This window comes from Tauraco erythrolophus, chromosome Z (genome assembly GCF_009769465.1).
Source record: "Tauraco erythrolophus isolate bTauEry1 chromosome Z, bTauEry1.pri, whole genome shotgun sequence".
Taxonomy (NCBI): Eukaryota; Metazoa; Chordata; class Aves; order Musophagiformes; family Musophagidae; genus Tauraco; species Tauraco erythrolophus.
Genome location: NC_141496.1, coordinates 14,838,973 through 14,859,349, shown reverse-complemented (window position 1 = coordinate 14,859,349; position 20,377 = coordinate 14,838,973). Strand labels below are relative to the sequence as shown.

Below are 20,377 nucleotides of genomic sequence, written 5' to 3'. Positions count from 1 at the left end.
TTTTTCCCTTTAATTCTCTTCCCCATTTTCCCAGAGTGGAGGAGAGGGAGCAAGCAGATGGGTGGTGTTTAGTTGCCAGGTGGGTTGAACCACAACAAAAGGTCAGTGCTGCATCTTACCCAGACAACTTCCATTACCTGTCTGCTACAGCTGCTATCATAACCAGTAGACCTGCAATAGAAGTGTTTGTCCTTTTCCAACACTTAACCTGGTATTTAAAAAAAAGTTCAGGATTATTTCTTCCAGCTAAAGCCATACTACTATCCCAATTCTGTACAGGATCTTTATTAAATATTAAATGTATTGGTGGTAGCACCCTGTCCTCTCAACCACCATTGTTCAGACACTGCTTGGACAAACTTGTCTTTTTTTTTAACCCATGACACAAAGTTGATGTTAAGTCAGGAAAAACATTCTCCCATCCATCAGTAATTTTGTACAATATAGCAAATTCCTTAGATCTTTATTAAATGCAAGAGAAGTTGTATGGGGTTACATTGTGCATAGGGAGAAAAAGAAGAATTTACAATAGTGCTGTGCTGCAAAGATTTACTTTTTTTCAAGTAATTTAAGGCATAAACCTAAGGCTGCAAACCGTGAAGCAGTAGAATACCCAGTATCTTCCAACCTCCCAACACTCCTCCACTCCAGCTTTCACAAGCTATGTTGCCCATTAACTCCTTTGTAAGGGACATACACAAGCCTATTAGTGACTCAAGCATTACTTACTGTTAAATTTAATAAAAACCAAAACAACTTAAAACAGATTAACAAGATAATGCTGCATTTGCTCTACTATAGGAAAGTAAACTAAAGTATCAAATTCTAGTACTCATACAATCTTTCCATAGTAATTAATCTGTTCTGTGCTACCAAGTATTTATTTCTTAATTCTTCAGAGTGAAATGGGAAACACTACCTAAGCAACAGCCCTGTCAGTAATGCTGTAGGCTAACGTTAAACATGCATGAATAAATTCACCACCTGCTTGCTTACTGCATTCACGGGAACAGCAGCAGCATATTCATGCCCTACACAGGGTGCAAGTTTTGCCCTCACACTTCTCAACTACCACTTACATGTGCTGGACATTCCAGGCTTATGAATGAGGACCTGGATGATAGACCCAGATCAAAGTTTTACCTAAAGTCATTATCTGTCCCTATCCATAGTTTGGTGGGGTAGGGTTTTTTTTGGACAGTTACTCAGCTTTTCATATGACTTTAAAAAAAAAAAAATCAGTGCCAGACCATAGTGGTTAGTGTTACAGATACATGAAGTGAAATGATATTATATAAGAGAGAAATTGATGTCTCTTAATAGCACCAAAGCATCTCTTCAGCATTGTTACACTGCAGTCCCAAGTCTTCTTTTTGGTCTGTGATCTAGAACCATTCGAGCCCTCCTCCTGCAAGATTTCTGCCAATTTATCAGTTGCAGCTGAAAGATCTTACTATAGAAGTAAGAGAACATTTATAATAAGTTTTATCTGAGATGAAGCTCACAGAAGCTACATTAAGGTTCTGTAATATTTAATCAAAAAACCCAGCACCACAATATCACACACCAGCATCTGCTTTTACAGCTGCTTACTCTGAATGGGCTTTTCTGACTATATTTTGCTAAGAAAGAATACTAAAACCAGATGTCACCTTTGTGGCCTGCTAAAGAAAAACTTCACTGTGCTCCTTTATGCTGCTTAACTTTGACAGTATTGAGGTGTCTCTTAGTTGCTTTTGTGTAGAGATCCCTTCCCCTATTTATGGTTTTCAGGTTTTGTGAATTCAGACTCAGTCCTCTGTCCCTCTCAAACAGTGGGTAGCTTCTCATCTTACTGTACATCTTGCCCAATTAAGAATTTAAATAGGTTTAATACCATTATTAATTTAGAGTTCTGCAAACTCAGACAAGGACAATTCCTTAAGCCTTATTAAGATATCTAGCAACTCTGCAATACATTTCAGGAGTTGTAGAGCTGGAAGAGCTAATCAAAAGCACCTTTAGAACACCTCAGAGCAACAAAAGCTGCATCAGAACCTGCAACAGTTCCTAGAGACTGACATTAATTACAGTGACTGTTTCATAGTATTTTTTTAAAAAAAGCTTTCCTGTAAAAAAAAAAAAAAAAATTCTACAATTGCTCACAGGTCATCAGATTTCTAAAGGCTTTGAGTAAAAAAATATACATTAAGGCTTAAGACCAAGTCAGAATGCTTTTTACAATAACAGTACTATGAATAAAGGTGCTCCAGCACTTTTCTTCAAAACGAGCTTCACTACACACAGTGTATGCATCACATCCAGTGCATTGTAGGTGATCATAAGCCACTAGGATTCCTCAGCATCAATCTGCATTTGATGCCCCAAATCTCATCATTACTACTGCCAACAGTTGGCCTTGCGATACTTGAAAAGTGCGAAGAATTGATTTCCATGTCAGGAAGCGTTTCCTTGAGGAGCTGTAGGGAGCTATCAGTCACTATTCCAAATACCTGAAGAGTCTTTAATGTTGGAATTTCACCAAGTTCTCTAGAAAGAGAAAAATAAAAAGTTAGATCATTAACCTGAATTTTTTTTTTTGCAGTCCATACTCAAACTAGATAACTGCATTTCTACTAATTTTTTAGACATAAGGTAACTACTTAAGCTAAATTCCTCTTCCTACTTTTTAAAAGCACATACTTAATTGAAACTGTTCTCTGTACTGATGATTCAAGAAACCAGCTGAATAACTTGCTTTTTGCTGTTCTCTGTCACACAGAGAGAAAACAAACTCCTTCCTACTCTTTCATTTCCCTGGTCTTAAAAATTTAGAATAAGTGGAAGGAATTGCCCCAGATGAAGTTTCGGGGTGTGGCTCAGAGGACACAAGCCCCTAGGTAATATTGGTCTCCAATTTGTTACGTTTTGGTGAGTAGCCAGCCCTGGCTTCTTGCTTGCTTCACGTTTGCCCAGTCATCATGTGAACTGTGTATCTGTAAGCAAGTATTAGACAAAATCGAAAGGCAGAGACACACAAGCTATAATAAATGACAGCATGCACTGCTGCAGAAAAGGTTCTTCAGATTCCATTTTGATAGTCCTCTCCCTCTCACAACCTTTTTCTTGTTGTTGATTCCTTTTTCTTGTTGTTGATTATTTCCTTAGGATTGACATCCTTCCCGAGAGGATTAAGATGGATAGCTGCAATACTACTAAAAGGCAGAAAAAAAACCACAAGCAACTAACTAAGCTGTGTTTGAGTGGCGACCAATATCTGACACAGGTGCACACAAAAGCAAAGAATTTGTCAGATCATCTAGTCAGCAAGTACTGTCAACTCTTGTTAACTTTTCCAAAGGACATTCCTTATGCAGCATTCCTTGCTGCATAACTGCAAGCCTAATATTGACACCAATACTGGTCACTGGCAGGACTGAAACCTCCAACTGTACCTCACAGTAAAAAGTACCAAGTAGTACAATTCCATTAAGGGAAGACATGGTGCATGCACTAAGCAGCAAGTTCCATGAGTGCAGACTGACATCACAGAAAAATTATCTCAGATACCTTTGATTCCAGTCTGGATTCTCAAAAGTACATGCTCTAGCAGTCAAGTTATTTTATCTCAGTTCCTTATTCCTAATTCCTCATACCAGTAAGTTTTTCAAAACAGTACTTGCAATTCTGAACATAAAATAAAGCAAGTTTAAATTAATGTATCTTCTGTATGATTAGCAAAACCAAAGCCATTTAGAGATTACTTACACTAAGGCAGCAGGTGATATCTGATAACATCGGCTAAGACACAGATGTTGTAGAAAGACAAGTTGATGAAAATACGGGAAGCACTCAGGCTTCAACATCACGCTGTCACTGCACATCAGAGCACATGACATAGGTTTTAAGTATAAAGCAGAAGTAAATTCAGCAGAAGTAAATTCAGTATTTCTAAAATTCAGACTGAGAAATTAATGAATACCAACTTTTTTTCCTACTACTTAAGTATTTTTTTTTAATACGGAAGTAACCTATTTCTTTCTTGTGTGTTGTAGGGGAGGGATTTTGATTTTTCACTGAAGGGCAAGTGAAGCACGAGCTTCTCTGCAGGCAGGTAGTCTGCAGCAGAACTCATGCCATGAAAAACAATTACTTTACACATCAAGATTTCAAAATATGTTAATTGACTAAGTCAAAACCAAAATACACTTCTTTTTTTACAGTTCTATAGCCAAGTAACAAATTTATATCAGAGGTGAACTAAGCCCTCTCTAGGATGCTAGACTTACAAACCATACGCATCTAAATGCTGCCTTTCATTCTACACATTGACTACGATCACTTGTAAGTTAACAAATCCTGCACGTATGTAAATGATTTATGCTGAGGTAACAAATCTTCCAAGTTATTTGCCTGCTCCAGATTAGGTCATGCCAGGTAACAAAACTTTTGTGTATTTAACCCACAAAGTATTTTCTGGTTGTGCAATCCTACACAATCATGTATTATTGCTATATACAATAGAACTGGCAAAGATTCCTGAACCATAATGATTTAAGGACTGGCTGCACAGGTCTTCTTACCTTAGATCTAAGTGGATGAGAAACGGACATCTTTCCACCAGTGTTTTAACGTCTGAAAAGAGATCACACAGAGTCAGTCCATCTTTCAGTAACAAGACAAACATGCTTTATACAGGCTACTCGCTTCCATATATCTTCATTTCTATCTTCTCTACTGGAACCCCACAATTGAAACACAACTTTTTGTTAAAAAAAGATACACGCTTAAGACTTAAAGCACATAGTCTGCCTATCAAAATACCTTACAGGGACTTTTTTTAACCCTCAGCAAAACAGATACATTTAGTCCAAAGTAGTGTCCCTAAAAGTCAATTGCACCAGCAACCTAACAAGTGAATAATTCAAATGATATTGCTGTAAAAATCTACATACACACAGTAATGGTGAGATGCCTGAAATTCTTATACATAGTGAAAAAAATACCAAAGACTTTCTACACATCAAATACCCTTTCAGAGCATCAGGTTTCATAGATTCATAGATTTCATAGATTTCTAGGTTGGAAAAGACCTTAGGGATCATCCAGTCCAACTGTCCCTAATCCCCATTAAATCATATCCCTAAGTAGATCATCCACCCTTTTCTTAAACACATCCAGGGATGGGGACTCAACCACCTCCCTGGGCAGCCTATTCCAGTGGCTGACAACCCTTTCAGAGAAGAAATTCTTTCTAACATCCAACCTGAATCTCCCCTGACTAAGCTTATACCCATTTCCTCCTGTTCTATCACCCATCACTAATGTAAAGAGCCCTTCCCCCACCTCCCCACCATCTTTTCTCAAGTATTTATAGGCCGTAATCAGGTCTCCCCTCAGCCTCCTCTTCTGCAGGCTAAACAGCCCCAACTCCCTCAGCCGCTCCTCATAAGTTTTATTTTCCAGCCCCTTCACCAGTTTAGTCGCCCTTCTTTGGACTCGCTCCAGGAGCTCAATATCTCTCTTAAAGCAAGGGGCCCAAAACTGGACGCAATATTCCAGGTGCGGCCTCACCAGTGCCGAGTACAGGGGCAGGATCACTTCCCTGTTCCTGCTGGTCACACTATTCTTGATACACGCCAGTATCCCATTGGCCTTTTTGGCCACCTGGGCACACTGCTGGCTCATATCAAGCCGGTAGTCAACCAACACCCCCAGGTCCTTCTCCACCAGGCAGCTCTCCAGCCACTCTTCCCCGAGCCTATAGCGATGCTTGGGGCTTTTGTACCCCAAGAGAAGGACTCTGCACTTGGCCTTATTAAAGCTCATGCCATTGGCCTCAGCCCAACGATCCAGTCTGTTCAAATCCCTCTGAAGGGCCTCTCTACCCTCAAGCAGATCGACACAGCCTCCCAGCTTGGTGTCGTCCACAAAGTTCTTTAGGCATCTCAGTTTTTACCCACAGAAAGTTCTTCCCTCATGACAGAAGGTTAAGGTTTTCCCAATCTGAAGTGTATGTTCTTGAGACCATCTTTGCATTGTCTGTAAATAGCATAGAATCACCACTGACTCGGATATTACCTAGAAGGCCACTATTATTAGCAAGGTGCTAATCAGCATGCAAGAGAATTTTCATATTTCAGAATTCATGTGCAAAAAATAAAGAAAATACCTAAATTATAATCATTAGTGAACTATTCAAATCTTATGCCTTATAAATTGAATTGAAACAGTGCAAAATTAAGTCGTAGAAACTGTTATGCAAACAGAAGAGCTCCACACATTGTCTCTAATGGTCAGATCAACAGAAGGTTCAAATTCCTGATTTTGAGGAGATTACATACTTGTTTCTGGGCTTTGGGCTGAGATAAAAAGACTGGTGTACTTCCCAACAAGGCAATGCATGCTGTGTGACATTTAAAGAGGAACAAGATAGGTCACAGCCTGTGTGTGATCTACCTGCTTGTCAGCCAATGCCCTATCATCACATTTACTCATTGAGAAAATTAATTTCTCTTTACCACCAAAACCATTTCATCCTTTATGTATGCACTTACCCATTTTGTTGTGCCCTCTCCCCAAATCTAGATTTCTCTGCATTTTCTATTACCCTGCAACTTTACCCAATTTTCCCTCCTAGAACTATTAGTAAGTAAATAATCTCAGTGATTAACACTAACTATTTGCCTTACAAATTTATTGGTATGTCATGTCAGGCTGAAACTCAAGTAGTTACTATGACTGTTCTTTTGGAAGACGCCTTCAGCAGCCACAATGGCAGAACCTTTAAGAATGCTCCAAAACCAGGATTTGGAAGGCTAGTTCACAGTTCACAGTGGACCATGGGATCCAGTGTGGTGTGGTTTAGCCCAGCCAGCAGCTAAATACCACACAGCTGCTCATTCATCCTCCTCCACCCCTGGGGAATGGGAAAGATAATTAAAGGGGAAAAGGGAAGGAGACTCATGGGTTGAGATAACAATTTAATAATTGAAATAAAATAAAAAGTAATAATGATAAAAATAATACAATTATGATGATAATATATACAAACAAGTGATACACAGTGTAATTGCTCACCACCCAGTGACCAACACCTGTCCCATCCCGGTTAAGTGATCCCGAAACAGATAAGTCCCCAAACTGCAATCCCAAAAGAGCAAGTGCCCCAAAAAGAGATCCAAAAAGAGAGTGTGTGTGAGAGAGAAAGAGAGAGAGCCTTAGAAACCAAACTGACCGGCCAACCCTCATGTATATACTGGGAATGACGTTGCATGGTATGGAATATTCCTTTGGCCAATTTGGACCTCAACCCTAAGTCTAAACTCAAATCCTAAGCCAGGAATTGTAGATCCTTTGTACTGGCTATATTCCCCCCCAGCCTGTTGTGCTCCTGCACACTGGCAAAACATGGGAAGCTGAAGAGTCCTTGATGTCTCAGCACCAACTATAAACATCAGTGCGGTATCAACATTCTTCTCATAACAAATTCCATACCAAATCCAAAACACAGCTCTGTTCCAGCTACTAAAAAGAAAACTAACTCTGTCCCAGCTGAAACCATGACACTGTATTCTGCTTCCAGGACTTCCTTCAGAAGTAAGGGCTATACCTTTCAACTGAAGATGAAATGAGCTTTCACCTGACTATTTTTAAATTCAGAAAGCAAATCTCCTCACCCCTCCTGGCTGAGCCAGAGACATGAGTAAGATTCTCTGACAGCAAGAGCACAAAATCAATGTTGGTGCATGATTTTTCTATACACACAGCAGATGCCAACCAGAAGAAAATAAAAAGCCTGCTGCTTTATCCCATAGTGGGATAAAGGTTTGCCATGGTGTTATTTACCTGCTATTTGTAGATTCTGTCTGTATCCGCTTAAATTTAAGTGGGTTACTTTTGAAGTAACATGATTGACTGCTGCTTTGACATGGGTGGCTGTGAAGTTACACCAGGACAAGTTCAGTTCCTCCAACCTACACACAAATGAACAAAGTTTTTTTGAAGAATGACTGAAATACAGTTTGAGTTGTGGTATTAGCTACTACAGGTGATACTTTTAAGGCACAAGCTTGTAACATACCTACTACTGACATCCTGTATTCATGACCTCAAATTTCGCTATGACAGTATTTAAGCACCAGAACAGGTTGCCCAGCAAGGCTGTAGAATTTGCCTTTGGAGGCTTTCAGGATCCAACCAGAGAAAGTCCTCGTCAACCTAGCCAGTGCTGAATTTAGACCCTCCTCGGGCAAAGGCTTAAAGTGACTTCCCAAGGTGACTTCCAACTGGAATGATTCAATAATACCTTCGGAAGTGAAATGGTTCTCTCCAGGGACTGCCATGGGGAGACAATGTCTTTTCATGTTGCTTCTGGGTTTGTGACCTGAATCTGTTACTACTGAACAGATGTTCATATTGAGAGGAAAAAAAGGCTATCCATTAGCATTGGTCAGATGACCAATTAATCCTCATTAGCATAAAATACTTCATAGTTTTATATAAGCATGGGCCACGCTGTGGTCTTAACTCTCTTTACATGCTTGATTACTTATAGCCTATCACCATTCAGGTCTGGGACAAACTATTTGTTTTGCATGCAGGTGTTGTAGATGTAGCCAGAGGACAAAGACACAGTGAACAGCCCAACTACAGCATTTAGCTGGCAATCTCTACATAAATGAAAAAAAAACAGTTAAATTGCCACTAGCATTCCTAGGATCAGGTTTGCCATCTGCTATTCACTGCACTGTACAGACTGCTGTTCTCTAAAGAGCTCATGATCCAAGTAATTCAGACCAAGCAATAGAAAGCATTATCTGCCCACGAGAGGCAGAGAAAGATTAAGGCTTTGTCTGTCCACTAACTTGCCATTTGATTAAAAACATGCTTTTGCAGAAGCAAAGATTAAGTAGATTTTCCAGCATCTCACAGAAAGTCAGCAGAAAGATCAGGATATAAATCCCAGACTGACTGGGGCTCAGTTCAGTGACTTCCGGCCAGCAGATGGTTTAATCACTGGAGCTGTCAATCTGAACAGTGCTTCATAAAGTAGAAGGTTACTGAAGGATTATTCTATCATGGATGGAAAGTCACAATGTTTTCTGCCATTCATGCTGTACTCTCATTGCAAAGAGAGCTCTGGGGCTCCACTTTTCAGTTTCAAGAACATTCACTTTGTGAGGATCACATACTGCTTTCATTAAGAAAATCAAATTTACACACTAATCAAAAGGATCATAGAATCATAGAATCATAGAATCATAGAATCATAGAATCATAGAATCATAGAATCATAGAATCATAGAATCATAGAATCATAGAATCATAGAATCATAGAATCATAGAATCATAGAATCATAGAATCATAGAATCATAGAATCATAGAATCATAGAATCATAGAATCATAGAATCATAGAATCATAGAATCATAGAATCATAGAATCATAGAAGGGACCTTCAAAGGTCATCTAGTCCAACCCCCCTGCAAGGAACAGGGATATCTCCAACTAGATCAGGTTGCTCAGGGCCTCATCCAACCGGGCCTTGAACGTCTCCAGGGATGGAGCATCCACCACCTCTCTGGGCAACCTGTTCCAGTGTTCTACAACTCTTATGGTAAAAAATTTTTTCCTAATATCCAACCTGAATCTACCTCCCTCTATTTTAAAACCATTACCCCTTGTCCTATCACAACTGGCCCTCCTGAACAGCCTCTCCCCATCTTTCTTGTAGGCCCCCTTGAGGAACTGGAAGACCGCTATAAGGTCACCCCAGAGCCTCCTCTTCTCCAGGCTGAACAGCCCCAACTCTTTCAGCCTGTCCTCATAGGAAAGGTGCTCCAGCCCTCTTATCATCTTCGTGGCCCTCCTCTGGACCCTCTCCAACTGGTCCATGTCCTTCTTATGTTGGGGACTCCAAAACTGGACACAATACTCCAGGTGAGGTCTCACGAGGGCAGAGTAGAGGGGGAGAATCACCTCCCTCGACCTGCTGGCCACGCTCCTCTTGATGCAGGACAACATAAATGGGGTTCACCCACCAACAAGACTTCCTTTAAGGATGGTTAAGGAAACTCATGAAAAACTACTGAAATACATCTTTGATATTAAAGAAGAAAACTTGATGGAAAGAAACTATCTGACTATTCAGCTAATAATTAACTGTTAGGTGTTTAGGAACAGAAACAGGCTCACAAAGAAAACAGAGACAAGTACAGTTGGGATGGCTATGGAAAAAAATGAAAAGGATTCTTTTTCTCAAGAATTGCAGTAAGAAGGAATAGTGAAAAATATTCTTATCTTACATAGAACAGCTGCTCAACATCAGCTCCAAGGCTTCTGCTGAAAACCCTGAGCAGCCACAGAGATTTAGTCGCATCAAGCTGGGATTCTTAGCAATGCTCCTGTAGAGAAGAAAACAGAAAAGTCTAATAAAATCTAAATCTTGAAAGATTGCTTGCATTGCTAGGATGTGTGATTATTTTTAAGGCACAGAGTTATTTGTTAAACATGCAGCACTGCATCTTTAGTAAAGTGACCAACCTAGGAGTCACTAAGGATCTCAAATTTGTACTTGCTACATGACAGTACAACTTCAAAAGGGATACTTGCCTATTTATCTGACATTCCTAACAAGTCTGCATATTTATAAACTGTGAAGTTTAAAAGGAAACAGCTTATTTCCACTTCCCCCTGTTGAAGGCCATTAAACACACACCATGGCTTATTAGAGATGACTATACCTCTACAAAAGACAAAGCGATCATCCCATCTCTGAAGTCACCCATCTGCAAGATGGGAGGTTATTCCAGAACAAAACACATGTCCAAATAGCATCCCTCTGAATGCATTTGTTTGCAAGACTAGAGCAGGCATGCAGTTGGCAAAATCTGGAAAAACCCTTACACTCAGTATCTAAATTTGTAAACAGGCAACAAAATTCCATCATAGTGCCTAATTAGTACCCAATTTTCAGATACTTTTAATCTAGAATCAAAAGCCAAACCATGTTGGTTTATTTGTGCTCTGGTTTTATTTTTGTCTTCCCCCTCCTCTGGTGTGAGGAAGGCATCAGAAAGCTCAAAAGTAAGAGACACCCAGAGGCTCTATCTGACCGATAGTTCCTGGCACCTCCACAATCACTTGATGTGATTGAGCCGGATGTTGACTGTACATCCATTAGTGTCTTTCCAGTTTAACCAAACAACAGTTCATCTGCCTGGCAGAATCTGTAATTTTCCACGCAGAGTGAAGTTCAACAAAGTAGTAAGACAGTGCAGAAGCACAACGAGCATCTGGTGGGGGGAGCTGCTGAGGCCCCTTAAACCAGAAAAGAACCTGTATGCCAAACGAAGTTCTCTTGCTAGCACAGAAATGGGAAAATAAAAGGCTCTGCTGTGCAGCTTGCTGTGGGAACAGCCAATGGACATAGCCCTAGAGGGAGGAGCAGTTTCTCCAGGCTCCCCCTACTCAGGGAAATGAAAAAAAAGCCACCAAGAAACACTCTTCTAGAGGCGTGTTTCCTCCTGACCTTATCTCTTCAAGGATAGAGAAGAAAAAAAGGCAGCTCATCTAGCCTGTCAGCTAGCTCTGTTAGATGCCTAAAACTGGCCGTTTCAAAAGACTCCCACACGAACAACTCTAAACTGCGTTCTTTTGCTAGCCTACACAAAATGATAGCACAAAACAGGAGGTATTCCCTGAATATTCCCAGACACGTCACTCACTTGATGATGTCGTCAGAAAGCACTAGTCCCTCCAAGCTGAGGTTCTGTAGCCTTTCACACAGGCAAAGAATACTCTGGAGATCTGCAACAGACACTGTGCAGTTTGACAAATCCATATGTTGAACTCTGAGAGGACTAGAGGAGAAAAGCAAGTGACTAAAATTGCATTAAAACCTGCTCCACAAATTCCCCATACCATAAATATACCCCATACACTAATACAGTGCAAAGCTTGCAGAAAATACTTAACACTATTGTATTCAGCTGCACACTGGACATGCTAAGCTCACTGGGCCTACTGCGAAGCTACCAGCCAAAAACCGCAGAACTCTAATCTTCGAGGCATTTACAGGATTCCTCACAACGTCTGAAAGTCTGTCCTGCTGGAGTTAAATAATTTGAGCTTCCCACATAAAAATGCTGGAGATACAATTTGTACCTTATAGTACCAAGAACTGTTAGCAAGGGGGCATGACGGTGCTTGATACTTTCAAAAATCACATTAACTTGGTTTTAAGTAACAGACAGGCGAATGCAGATCCTCTTATTTCAACGCACACCTAACCATTGATCAGCTCATCGACCCTCCAGAGGGAGCACAAACACTACTACTAAGATGGAGACCTTGAAACCAAAAACACACAGAGAAATTGGGAATATTTGAGACGTGGTTTCAGGACCCAGAACATGCAGAAAAAGCCTTACTTGCTTGTTTTAAACAACGGATTCCCAATACAAGATCTTGGGCAGCGGAATACAGTAACACCTGCAGGCAGCAACTGTCCAATTACTCCTGGCAGCAGGTTTCTACCAGTCAGATCGAGAGTGTGCCAGAGAGACTCGTCAAACCTAAGGCACAGAATTTTACTCGTTAGTGAGTTAGAAAGGGTCAGAACTATGAGTACAACACAGTTTTCAGTGTCACAAAAGACTAAGAGGAGGGAAAGCTATTTAATATAATTTACTAATGTTGATATATGTGAGCCATCTTTTGATTATACATACACATAACCCACAAACAGCATAAATTGAATTACACATGAAAAAAGATGAGAACCAGATCATTTAACAGTCTACGAAGCAAAGGTTTTCTTGGTACTAAATGACGAGAAGTAATACTTACGAAAGACAATGCCATCTCTTGCAAATCAGGGAAACTTTTAGCAAGTCATTTAGGGGCAAATATGCAAAGATCGCCAAAAGCAGTTCATCTGGAAGCGCATCCCAAGAAACACCTTTAGGAAAAGGGCAAACATTTCTAGTTAAGCCTCCTTCATTTTTGCCAGCATCTGATCAGATATTTTGTTTGGCAAAAAAAGCACCTCTACAGTCTCTCTCTAGGCTCTGCAGACATCAGCCCCACTACTCATCCCTCTTTCAGCCCTTCACTAGGGCCTTCAGCCCTTCACTGTAGAAGGATATTATCACCATCTTTGCCTGGGTACGACTAGCAAATGCAAAGCTTTCCATGTCAACTTAGTATACATATTAAAGCTACAGAAAAAAAATTTCCCTGAAAAAAATGACAACAATCTTTTTTCACGTACTCATTCTGGAAACGAGCATCTCAGTTAACTTCCTTTGTATTCTAAGGCTTGTAGGGTCCTCCTTTTTCTTTTTCCCCTGCTGAAAACGCCCATCCTTCCTGTGCTATCAGGCTCCCAGAAAGGAGCCCAAAGTGCGCTCTGCTTTTGCATAGTACATGGTGAAAAAGAGGTACCGCAAACCGATCCTTAAAACACACATGCTAACTGCCACCACTCCAAGAATTATCTGAAAGGATGTGGTGCAATCTCAACCTCTGACAAGTAGATTCAGGGCTCCAGAAGACATTGCCACTCACATGGCAGATTTCTGGGTGGTGGAGCTCAAGAACAGCTGCCTATGACCCAGCACTCAACTCATTTAAAAGCCAAGCTGTCTGAGGACGTTCCCACCTTTCATGTGACAGCCTAGTGTCTGGAGAGAGCTGTTTGTTTTGTATTCTGTAGTCACTGCAGACTGAAAATACATTTTGATACCAGGGAAAGAAACACATCATCCTATAAACCTCTTCAAGGGCCCCAGATTACAGCCCTGCTCTTTCCCTGCTAGTCCCTCTCCAGCCCAAGGGCCTTGTGCCCTTTGCTGTGCCTTCCCTGTAGCTCTCTGGCAGGATCCCTGGCATTGCTCACCGGTCAGCTCCAACAGGAGCTGAGATGCTGCCCCTCTGGCATACCTCAGCCTTGCCTGTGACAGATGTGGATCTGGATCCATTTGGTCTTGAGGACCAAGTATCTTACTTCTTAGATGCTTAAGTAAAAAAAGGAAAATAATTTAAAAAAATCAACCCCCCTGGGTTTCAGAGTTACATTGAGGACAGCAGCACCAAGAGTCCACATTCACCTGGCAGCCACAGCTGTGTTTTGTGAGGAGACTGGCCCCACTTGGTATGTGGCAAAACATCTCCTGGAACAGGTCTCTTGGGAAAAGCAACAGATGCAGCTCAGAGTCCCACTGGGCCAAGGTGCCCCCAGGTCCCAAGCAGCAAGAATTGGCAGACACAGGCACGCACAGCACAAAACCCTAGCACACAGGCTGGGACACAGGGCACACAAATCCCTAGCACACAGGGCTGGCAAGGTGAAGGCTAGGAAGGAGCCAACCATGGCTTACACAGGCCACTGTTCTGGAGCCAGACACACCGCCTCTGCTTAAAGACTTAGGTAAACAAGACTTATCAGCTCAAGCCTGAAAACCACTAGATGTAAAAGTGATATTCTGCTGGGAAAGAGCAAAAAAAGCAAAGAGTAAAGCACTAATGACTTGTCATGCCCACTCTCGGTCTTCATTGAAGGGCAAACAAAACCAGGACCAGGGTGACGGTACCTGACTCTGCCTCTCGGAGCAGCCGAGGCCGGCGCATTATGATAAAGTCCTTTTCCTTCTCCTTCATCTTCTGCCGTTTCTGAGGAGGACAGGACGACGGCACCAGGAGGTCCTGCGGAGTGTTTTCATTGCCCAGCTTATCCTTCTTAAGGACAGACACTCCCATGCTGGAAAGAAACTCCGAGGTCTTGCTGGAGTCCCAGTCCCAGGTGAAGCTGGTGGAAACATTGCTGCTGGAGGATGGGATCTCCTGGAGGTGTTTTCTGCAGACACAGCAAAACCCACAGGCTCTGAAGGCACCACCAGACTGACACCAAACCCAAGACGGGGCTCCTCGTACAGAAGCGTTTCACAGCCACGCACAAGCCCCATCCCCGTGCAGGACAGGAACTTGGACTAAAACCGTGGGCGCGGGAAGCACAAGTATCAGCCGCAGCAGAGGCGTGTGCTCCCTCAGGCGGGTTCGCCCTAACTAAGCGCACCCTGTTGCCGGCTGGAATGAGGGGGCAAACGGAAAGGACTGGCGAAAGAAGCCGATGGAGGAGGCGCGCTGCGGCACGGCCTCCGCAGCGGCGGGGACCCGAGCGCGGCCGAGGAAGGGCCGCGGCCGGCACCCGGCCCGCGGGCAGGGACCGGGCGGGACAGCGGCAGCGCCGGGGGAGGCGCAGCGGGACGCGCCGCACCGGAGCGGCGCGGGGCGGCCGTTGGGCACGAGCAGCGCGTGGGACCGCCCGCCCGCCGGCGCCGCGCGGGCCGTGGAAGCGCCGCCGCCCCGCGGGATACGCGGAGGCGGGAGGGGGGGCTCCGCCTCAGGCTGGGAGGACGCCAACCCCCCCCCCCGCCCCTGCCGTAGGTACGCGGGCCGGATCCACGCCCGTCGCGCATCCACGCGCGCACCCCGGGGACCCACGCACCTCCCCCCGCCCCGCATGCTCGGAGAACCTCAGGAACCCACGCGCGCTCCCTCGGGACCCGTGCGCGCTCCCGGCTCCCAGGGCTCCCACGCACGCCCCTCCGCCCTCGGGCAGAGCGAGAACCCGCGCACGCCCCCCGCGAGGGCTCGCGCAGGGCCCAGGCACCACGCGGCTCATTCCCGGGGACGGCGCTTCGGGTGCCAAACGCTTCCCACGGCGTGCGCGCGTGCCGCCGGCCCCGTACCTGTGCATAGCGGCAGAGACGCGCGCACCGGCAAAAACCCCGCGCACCGCCGCGCGCACCGCGCTTTTCAGCACCGCGCCGTCCCGCCGCGCACGCGCGGCTCCCCGGGCCGGCCGGAAGCCGGCGGACGCCCGCCGCGAAGCCTCTTGGGAGCTGTAGTTCGCCGCCCGCGCACCTTCCCTCAGCCGCCCGCCCGCCGCCCAGCGCGGAGGGGCCGTACCCACAGTACTTCGCGCCCGCCTCCGGGGCGGAGGCGCCGGCAACGTCAGGGGTGACTGTCGGCGGCGGTGGCGCCGGTGGCCCTGACACGGAAGGAGGCGGGCGCGGCCGCCGCTTTCTGCGTGGCCATCTGAGACCTCGTGTGGAGGCCGGCGGCAGCCGGCATGGAGGGCGGCGGTGTCTTGCGAGAGACTGAGTGCTGAGCAGGGGGCTCTGCCTGCGGTGAGGCGGCGGTGCGGCCCAGGGCGCCGGCAGGCAGGGCCGCGGGCCCCGGGGCAGGCGGGAGGCAGCGTCCAGTCAGGGCCCCGCGGCCGCGGGGCTGCCGCAGCGCCGAGTCACGGCGCGGGGCGGGGGGTGGAGGCTCGCGCGGGGCCGGGCCGGGCCGAGCGCGGCGCCGTTGGGAGGGGTGGGTCCCACCGCGTCCCCTCGCCCACCGCCAGCGCTCCGAGCGGGGTCCGCCACCCGGGTCGGGAGCGGGGAGATCCTGGGCACGATCCGAGCTCCCTTTGACGAGGAAGTGGAGGGGAGGGCTGGGCGCGGGCAAGGGGACGGGGGAAATGGGCGTGTTCGCTTTTCTGCTCTTGGCCCCTGTTTTTTTTCCTTCCCTCAGATACCCCAAGCACGTTCGTTTAAGGCATGCACGTTGGTGTTTGTTACTTGTCTGTCGTCTTTGATTCCGTGCGCTTTCCAGGCCGATGGATGCACGACGATCAGCTTTAATGAGCAGTGGCAGTATCTGGTTTGGAAGACCAGAATCGTGCTGACAGTGACATTTTATCGTGAAAGGTTTTCCTGCGTTTTGGAAACGCCTTTGCTGTGAAGGCCTGCAGTTGAGGGACTGCCAATGCATTCTGGTCCTGTCCCTAACCACGCTTTTTTAAACTCTGCAGTCTTTTCACACCACGTTTCAGGTTTATGCCAGGCTTTCTTTCAGTAGTGCAGCTCTTCATGCTTTTTCTCCAAGCGTGGAGAAATTTCAGAATCTTCAAGGCATTTTGATTTCCACTATTGCACTCAAAAAGGTCTTACTTGTTTTGAAATTGGTGGGGATGGAAAACTAATTCTGAACACCCTTACAACTCCACTCTTAGTCAGCCACTTCCTTGTAAATGCTGCCCTTTGTTTACAGTGTAGCGATGGAGAGACGTGCCTGTAAAATTGAATATGGCAATGGAACGCATGGCAAATCATACACAACTATTAAGTCAGATACAGACAGCAATGTGACTCAAATTGGCATTCATATAATCTTAAAAAAGAATTTATGTTAACCATTTCCAGTTTTAACTAAAGTCATGGAACAGTTGTTTAAAGGTTATTCAAGTGAATAATGAAATGAAATAGAGATGATTTTTTAGTTTAAAAAAATAAGCTGACTATATTTAACCTGTTCAGCAACCCCCCCCCCTTTTTTTTTTTTATAAGTCTTTTCACTTTTCTCTGTTATGTGTGGGAAATTGAAAAAATTTGCTGAAAGGGGTAAGCTGAAATTATTTTTTTAAAAGCTCTGAACTACTAAGTAGTCTAAGTTTGTCTTAATGCCATTCTGGGTTGTAATCATGTGATTGACTGCTTTACTGACACCTGTTTTGTGTGAGTGCATTAGTCTGGCAGCCTGGGTAGCAATTTCTGTTCTTTTTTACATTCTATTGTAACTGTACAGCTTTTGTATCTGATTCTGGTTTAGTTCCTCCAAACAAGTTGTTTTCTTCAATGTGTTATTTCCATACTACTCCCCTAAACCCTATGAAAGCATCAGCCTCTGTGGTACTTAATATCCTTTATTAGAGGACAAGACAGCGTCGTGTAAAGCAGATAACTTGCCCATGGTTTTGTATTGATGGTTCCTGCTTGCTTTTGAACACAAAAATCTCGATGTTCCTTGGTAAAGCATTTGTCTTTTGTTTAGTGCTTCTGTGGAGAATCTAGTCTCCCACCAAATCAGAGAATCCTGCTGTTTTGAATGGAGTCAGGTTTTTTTTTTCTTGTCTTTAGCAGATACAAAACTTGTTTCCCTAAATATTGATCATAGAATCATAGAATGGATAGGGTTGGAAGGGACCTCAAAGATGATCTCGTCAACCCCCTGCCAATTGATATATGACCAAATAGATGTTTAGTCAATTTAAAATCTTTTCTTCATTGCAAGATAGTTGAAATTACATGTACTAATAAAATATTAATCAGTACATAGATCGACTAGTGTTTCTTAGAATAACAAAGCGATGCAAATTATGTTTTCTTGATTCATCTTAGAGGTTATTTCTGCCAAATCGTGCAATCAGATAACTTCACTGGTCAGTTTTCTTCGGCAGTTCATGGCTATTTTCTTTCTTGAGATAGTTTTCTCACTGTGCTGAGATTAAGAAACTCTTCGTCTGTCTGAGGTCTGCTTATAAATACTCTTTCACCAAGCTGCAAGGGTCAGTGTGTAATAAGGAAGTAAAAAACCCCACCCACTCACCCTTAAACCTAAACAAAAAAGAAACCCCAACAACACAGTAAGCAGACTTGGATATGAAAATGGCTGAAGGGATTATTTTTATTATTGCTTGACCTCTTTTACATCTCTTTTTAAGTTTTCTAAAATCTTACATTTCAAAAAAGCCCGATTGAAGTTTCAAGGGCTCTTAATGTGGGGCAGTTCTGGCAGCCCAAAAGGTTTAATCATGTCTGTAAAGCGAAGTCTTACTTTAGGATTAGTAAACAGCATACTTTTGCAGAGTATGGCAGCTTCAGAAACCTGTCACAGGTGTTGTGGCGTACTGTTTTTCGTTTGCCCAGTGATATGTGCCAGAAGAAACTCAATAGGAACTAGCAGGTTGTTGCCTGATAGAAAGGCAGAAGGTCGTCATTGAACAGGCCGTTGATGTTTTGCTGGAGATGGCAGCTTTCAGTTTATACTTGCTGCCGAGTTGTGAATTCAGCTTGAGGTGGAATATAGAATCATAGAATCATAGAATGGTTAGGTTTGGAAGGGACCTCAAAGATCATCTAGTTCCAACCCCCCTGCCATGGGCAGGGAAACCCTCCACTACATCAGGTTGCCCAAAGCCTTATACAACCTGGCCTTGAACACTTCCAGGGATGGGGCATCTACAACTTCTCTGGGCAACCTGTTCCAGTGCCTCACCACCCTCACAGTGAAAAATTTCTTCCTTAGATCTAATCTATATCTCCCCTCTTTCAGTTTAAATCCATTGTCCCTTGTCCTGTCACTACACACCCTTGGAAAAAGTCCCTCTGCAGCTTTCCTGTAGGCCCCCTTTAAGTACTGGAAGGCTGCTATGAGATCACCCTGGAGCCTTCTCTTCTCCAGGCTGAACAAGCCCAACTCTCTCAGCCTGTCTTCATAGCAGAGGTGCTCCAGCCCTCTGATCATCTTCATGGCCCTGCTCTGGGCTCGCTCCAGCAGCTCCATGTCCTTCTTGTGTTGGGGACTCCAGAGCTGATGCGCAGATGCACAGATGTTACTTTCGGTGTGCTGTGGCTCTCGCTCGGTTTTGTCCACCACTGTCTTTGGTATCGCTTTCGTAGTTTGGTAGCTTTCATGGTGGCAGTTTTTTTGCAGATGTAATTATGGTGTTTAAAATACAGAGTAAGGCAAAGACATCTCTGGATGCTTGGTTCTTCAGGTGTTATAGCTGAAATATCCAATATTTCTAGAAATGTAACTTTCCCAAATCTATTTGATGATCGTTACCCAAGAATATTTCACAAGCAACAGAAAAAGACTGTAGTATCCTAAAAATTACTAATGTACCCAAGATGAAAACCAGAAGCATAGTAACTGTCTTTACTACTGATTTTCAAAGGACAGAGAGAACTACAGATTGGCAGAGTAGTCTGCTTTGTTTTGAATTCCTGAAAAAAAAAAATTGGAATAAAAGCTATTTGTAAGCGTCTAGTGTATAATAGCTGAGCAAAAGATGGTATCAGTTTTTCAAGGACAGATTGTTGAAGTAACCTGATTTATTTCACTGATAGACCTGCTGTATATGAGAGGACCAGTGATGTCTTATATTTGGTCTTTAATAGGAATTTTGATTGTTTCTCAGGATGTTTTTGCTGGGGAGGAGCAGTTTTTGCTGTGAAGGAACAGTTGGGAACTGCTGCTGTTGTGATAAGTGGCCAGTCCCATGTCAACTACTCTTCAATATTTTCACAAAGAGTTTCTATAATGAAATAATGTGATTATTAAAACCTAAAGAGGTGCAAAGTTAGGAGAGACTGCAGACCTTTCTGAGTGTAGTAGTGGGAATCAAAATGCCTTGAAGATTCAGAAGCCTGTGGGAGGGGAAGGGGTAGAAATGAGTAGTAGAGTTTTGTGTCTGGGCTTAAGCAGCAGCAATCAGCTACATAAACAGAGAACAGTGTTGTGTTTCTTAGAAGGAAAGAATTTGGAGGGCATAATGAGCTGTACA

The 20,377-nt window shown here is 44.0% G+C and overlaps 2 protein-coding genes across 2 annotated transcripts in view; one reads left to right on the top strand and one right to left on the bottom strand.

Moving 5' to 3' along the window:
• Positions 1-2,146: 2,146 nt before the first annotated feature.
• Positions 2,147-15,772, bottom strand: SKP2 (S-phase kinase associated protein 2). The gene is made up of 10 exons (XM_086629211.1): positions 15,735-15,772; positions 14,577-14,839; positions 12,832-12,943; positions 12,414-12,557; positions 11,709-11,843; positions 10,287-10,385; positions 7,828-7,955; positions 4,563-4,614; positions 3,748-3,855; positions 2,147-2,529 (listed from the first exon to the last, which is right to left on the bottom strand). The coding sequence occupies exons 1-10, from the start codon at positions 15,740-15,742 to the stop codon at positions 2,319-2,321; spliced, it is 1,260 nt and encodes a 419-aa protein (XP_086485337.1). The 5' UTR covers positions 15,743-15,772; the 3' UTR covers positions 2,147-2,318.
• A 368-nt stretch (positions 15,773-16,140) lies between these two features.
• Positions 16,141-20,377, top strand: part of LMBRD2 (LMBR1 domain containing 2) — a 59,074-nt gene continuing 54,837 nt past the window's right edge. The window contains exon 1 of the mRNA XM_086629256.1: positions 16,141-16,175. The gene's annotated coding sequence lies outside the window, so the exon portion shown is untranslated. The remainder of the gene's footprint in view (positions 16,176-20,377) is intronic.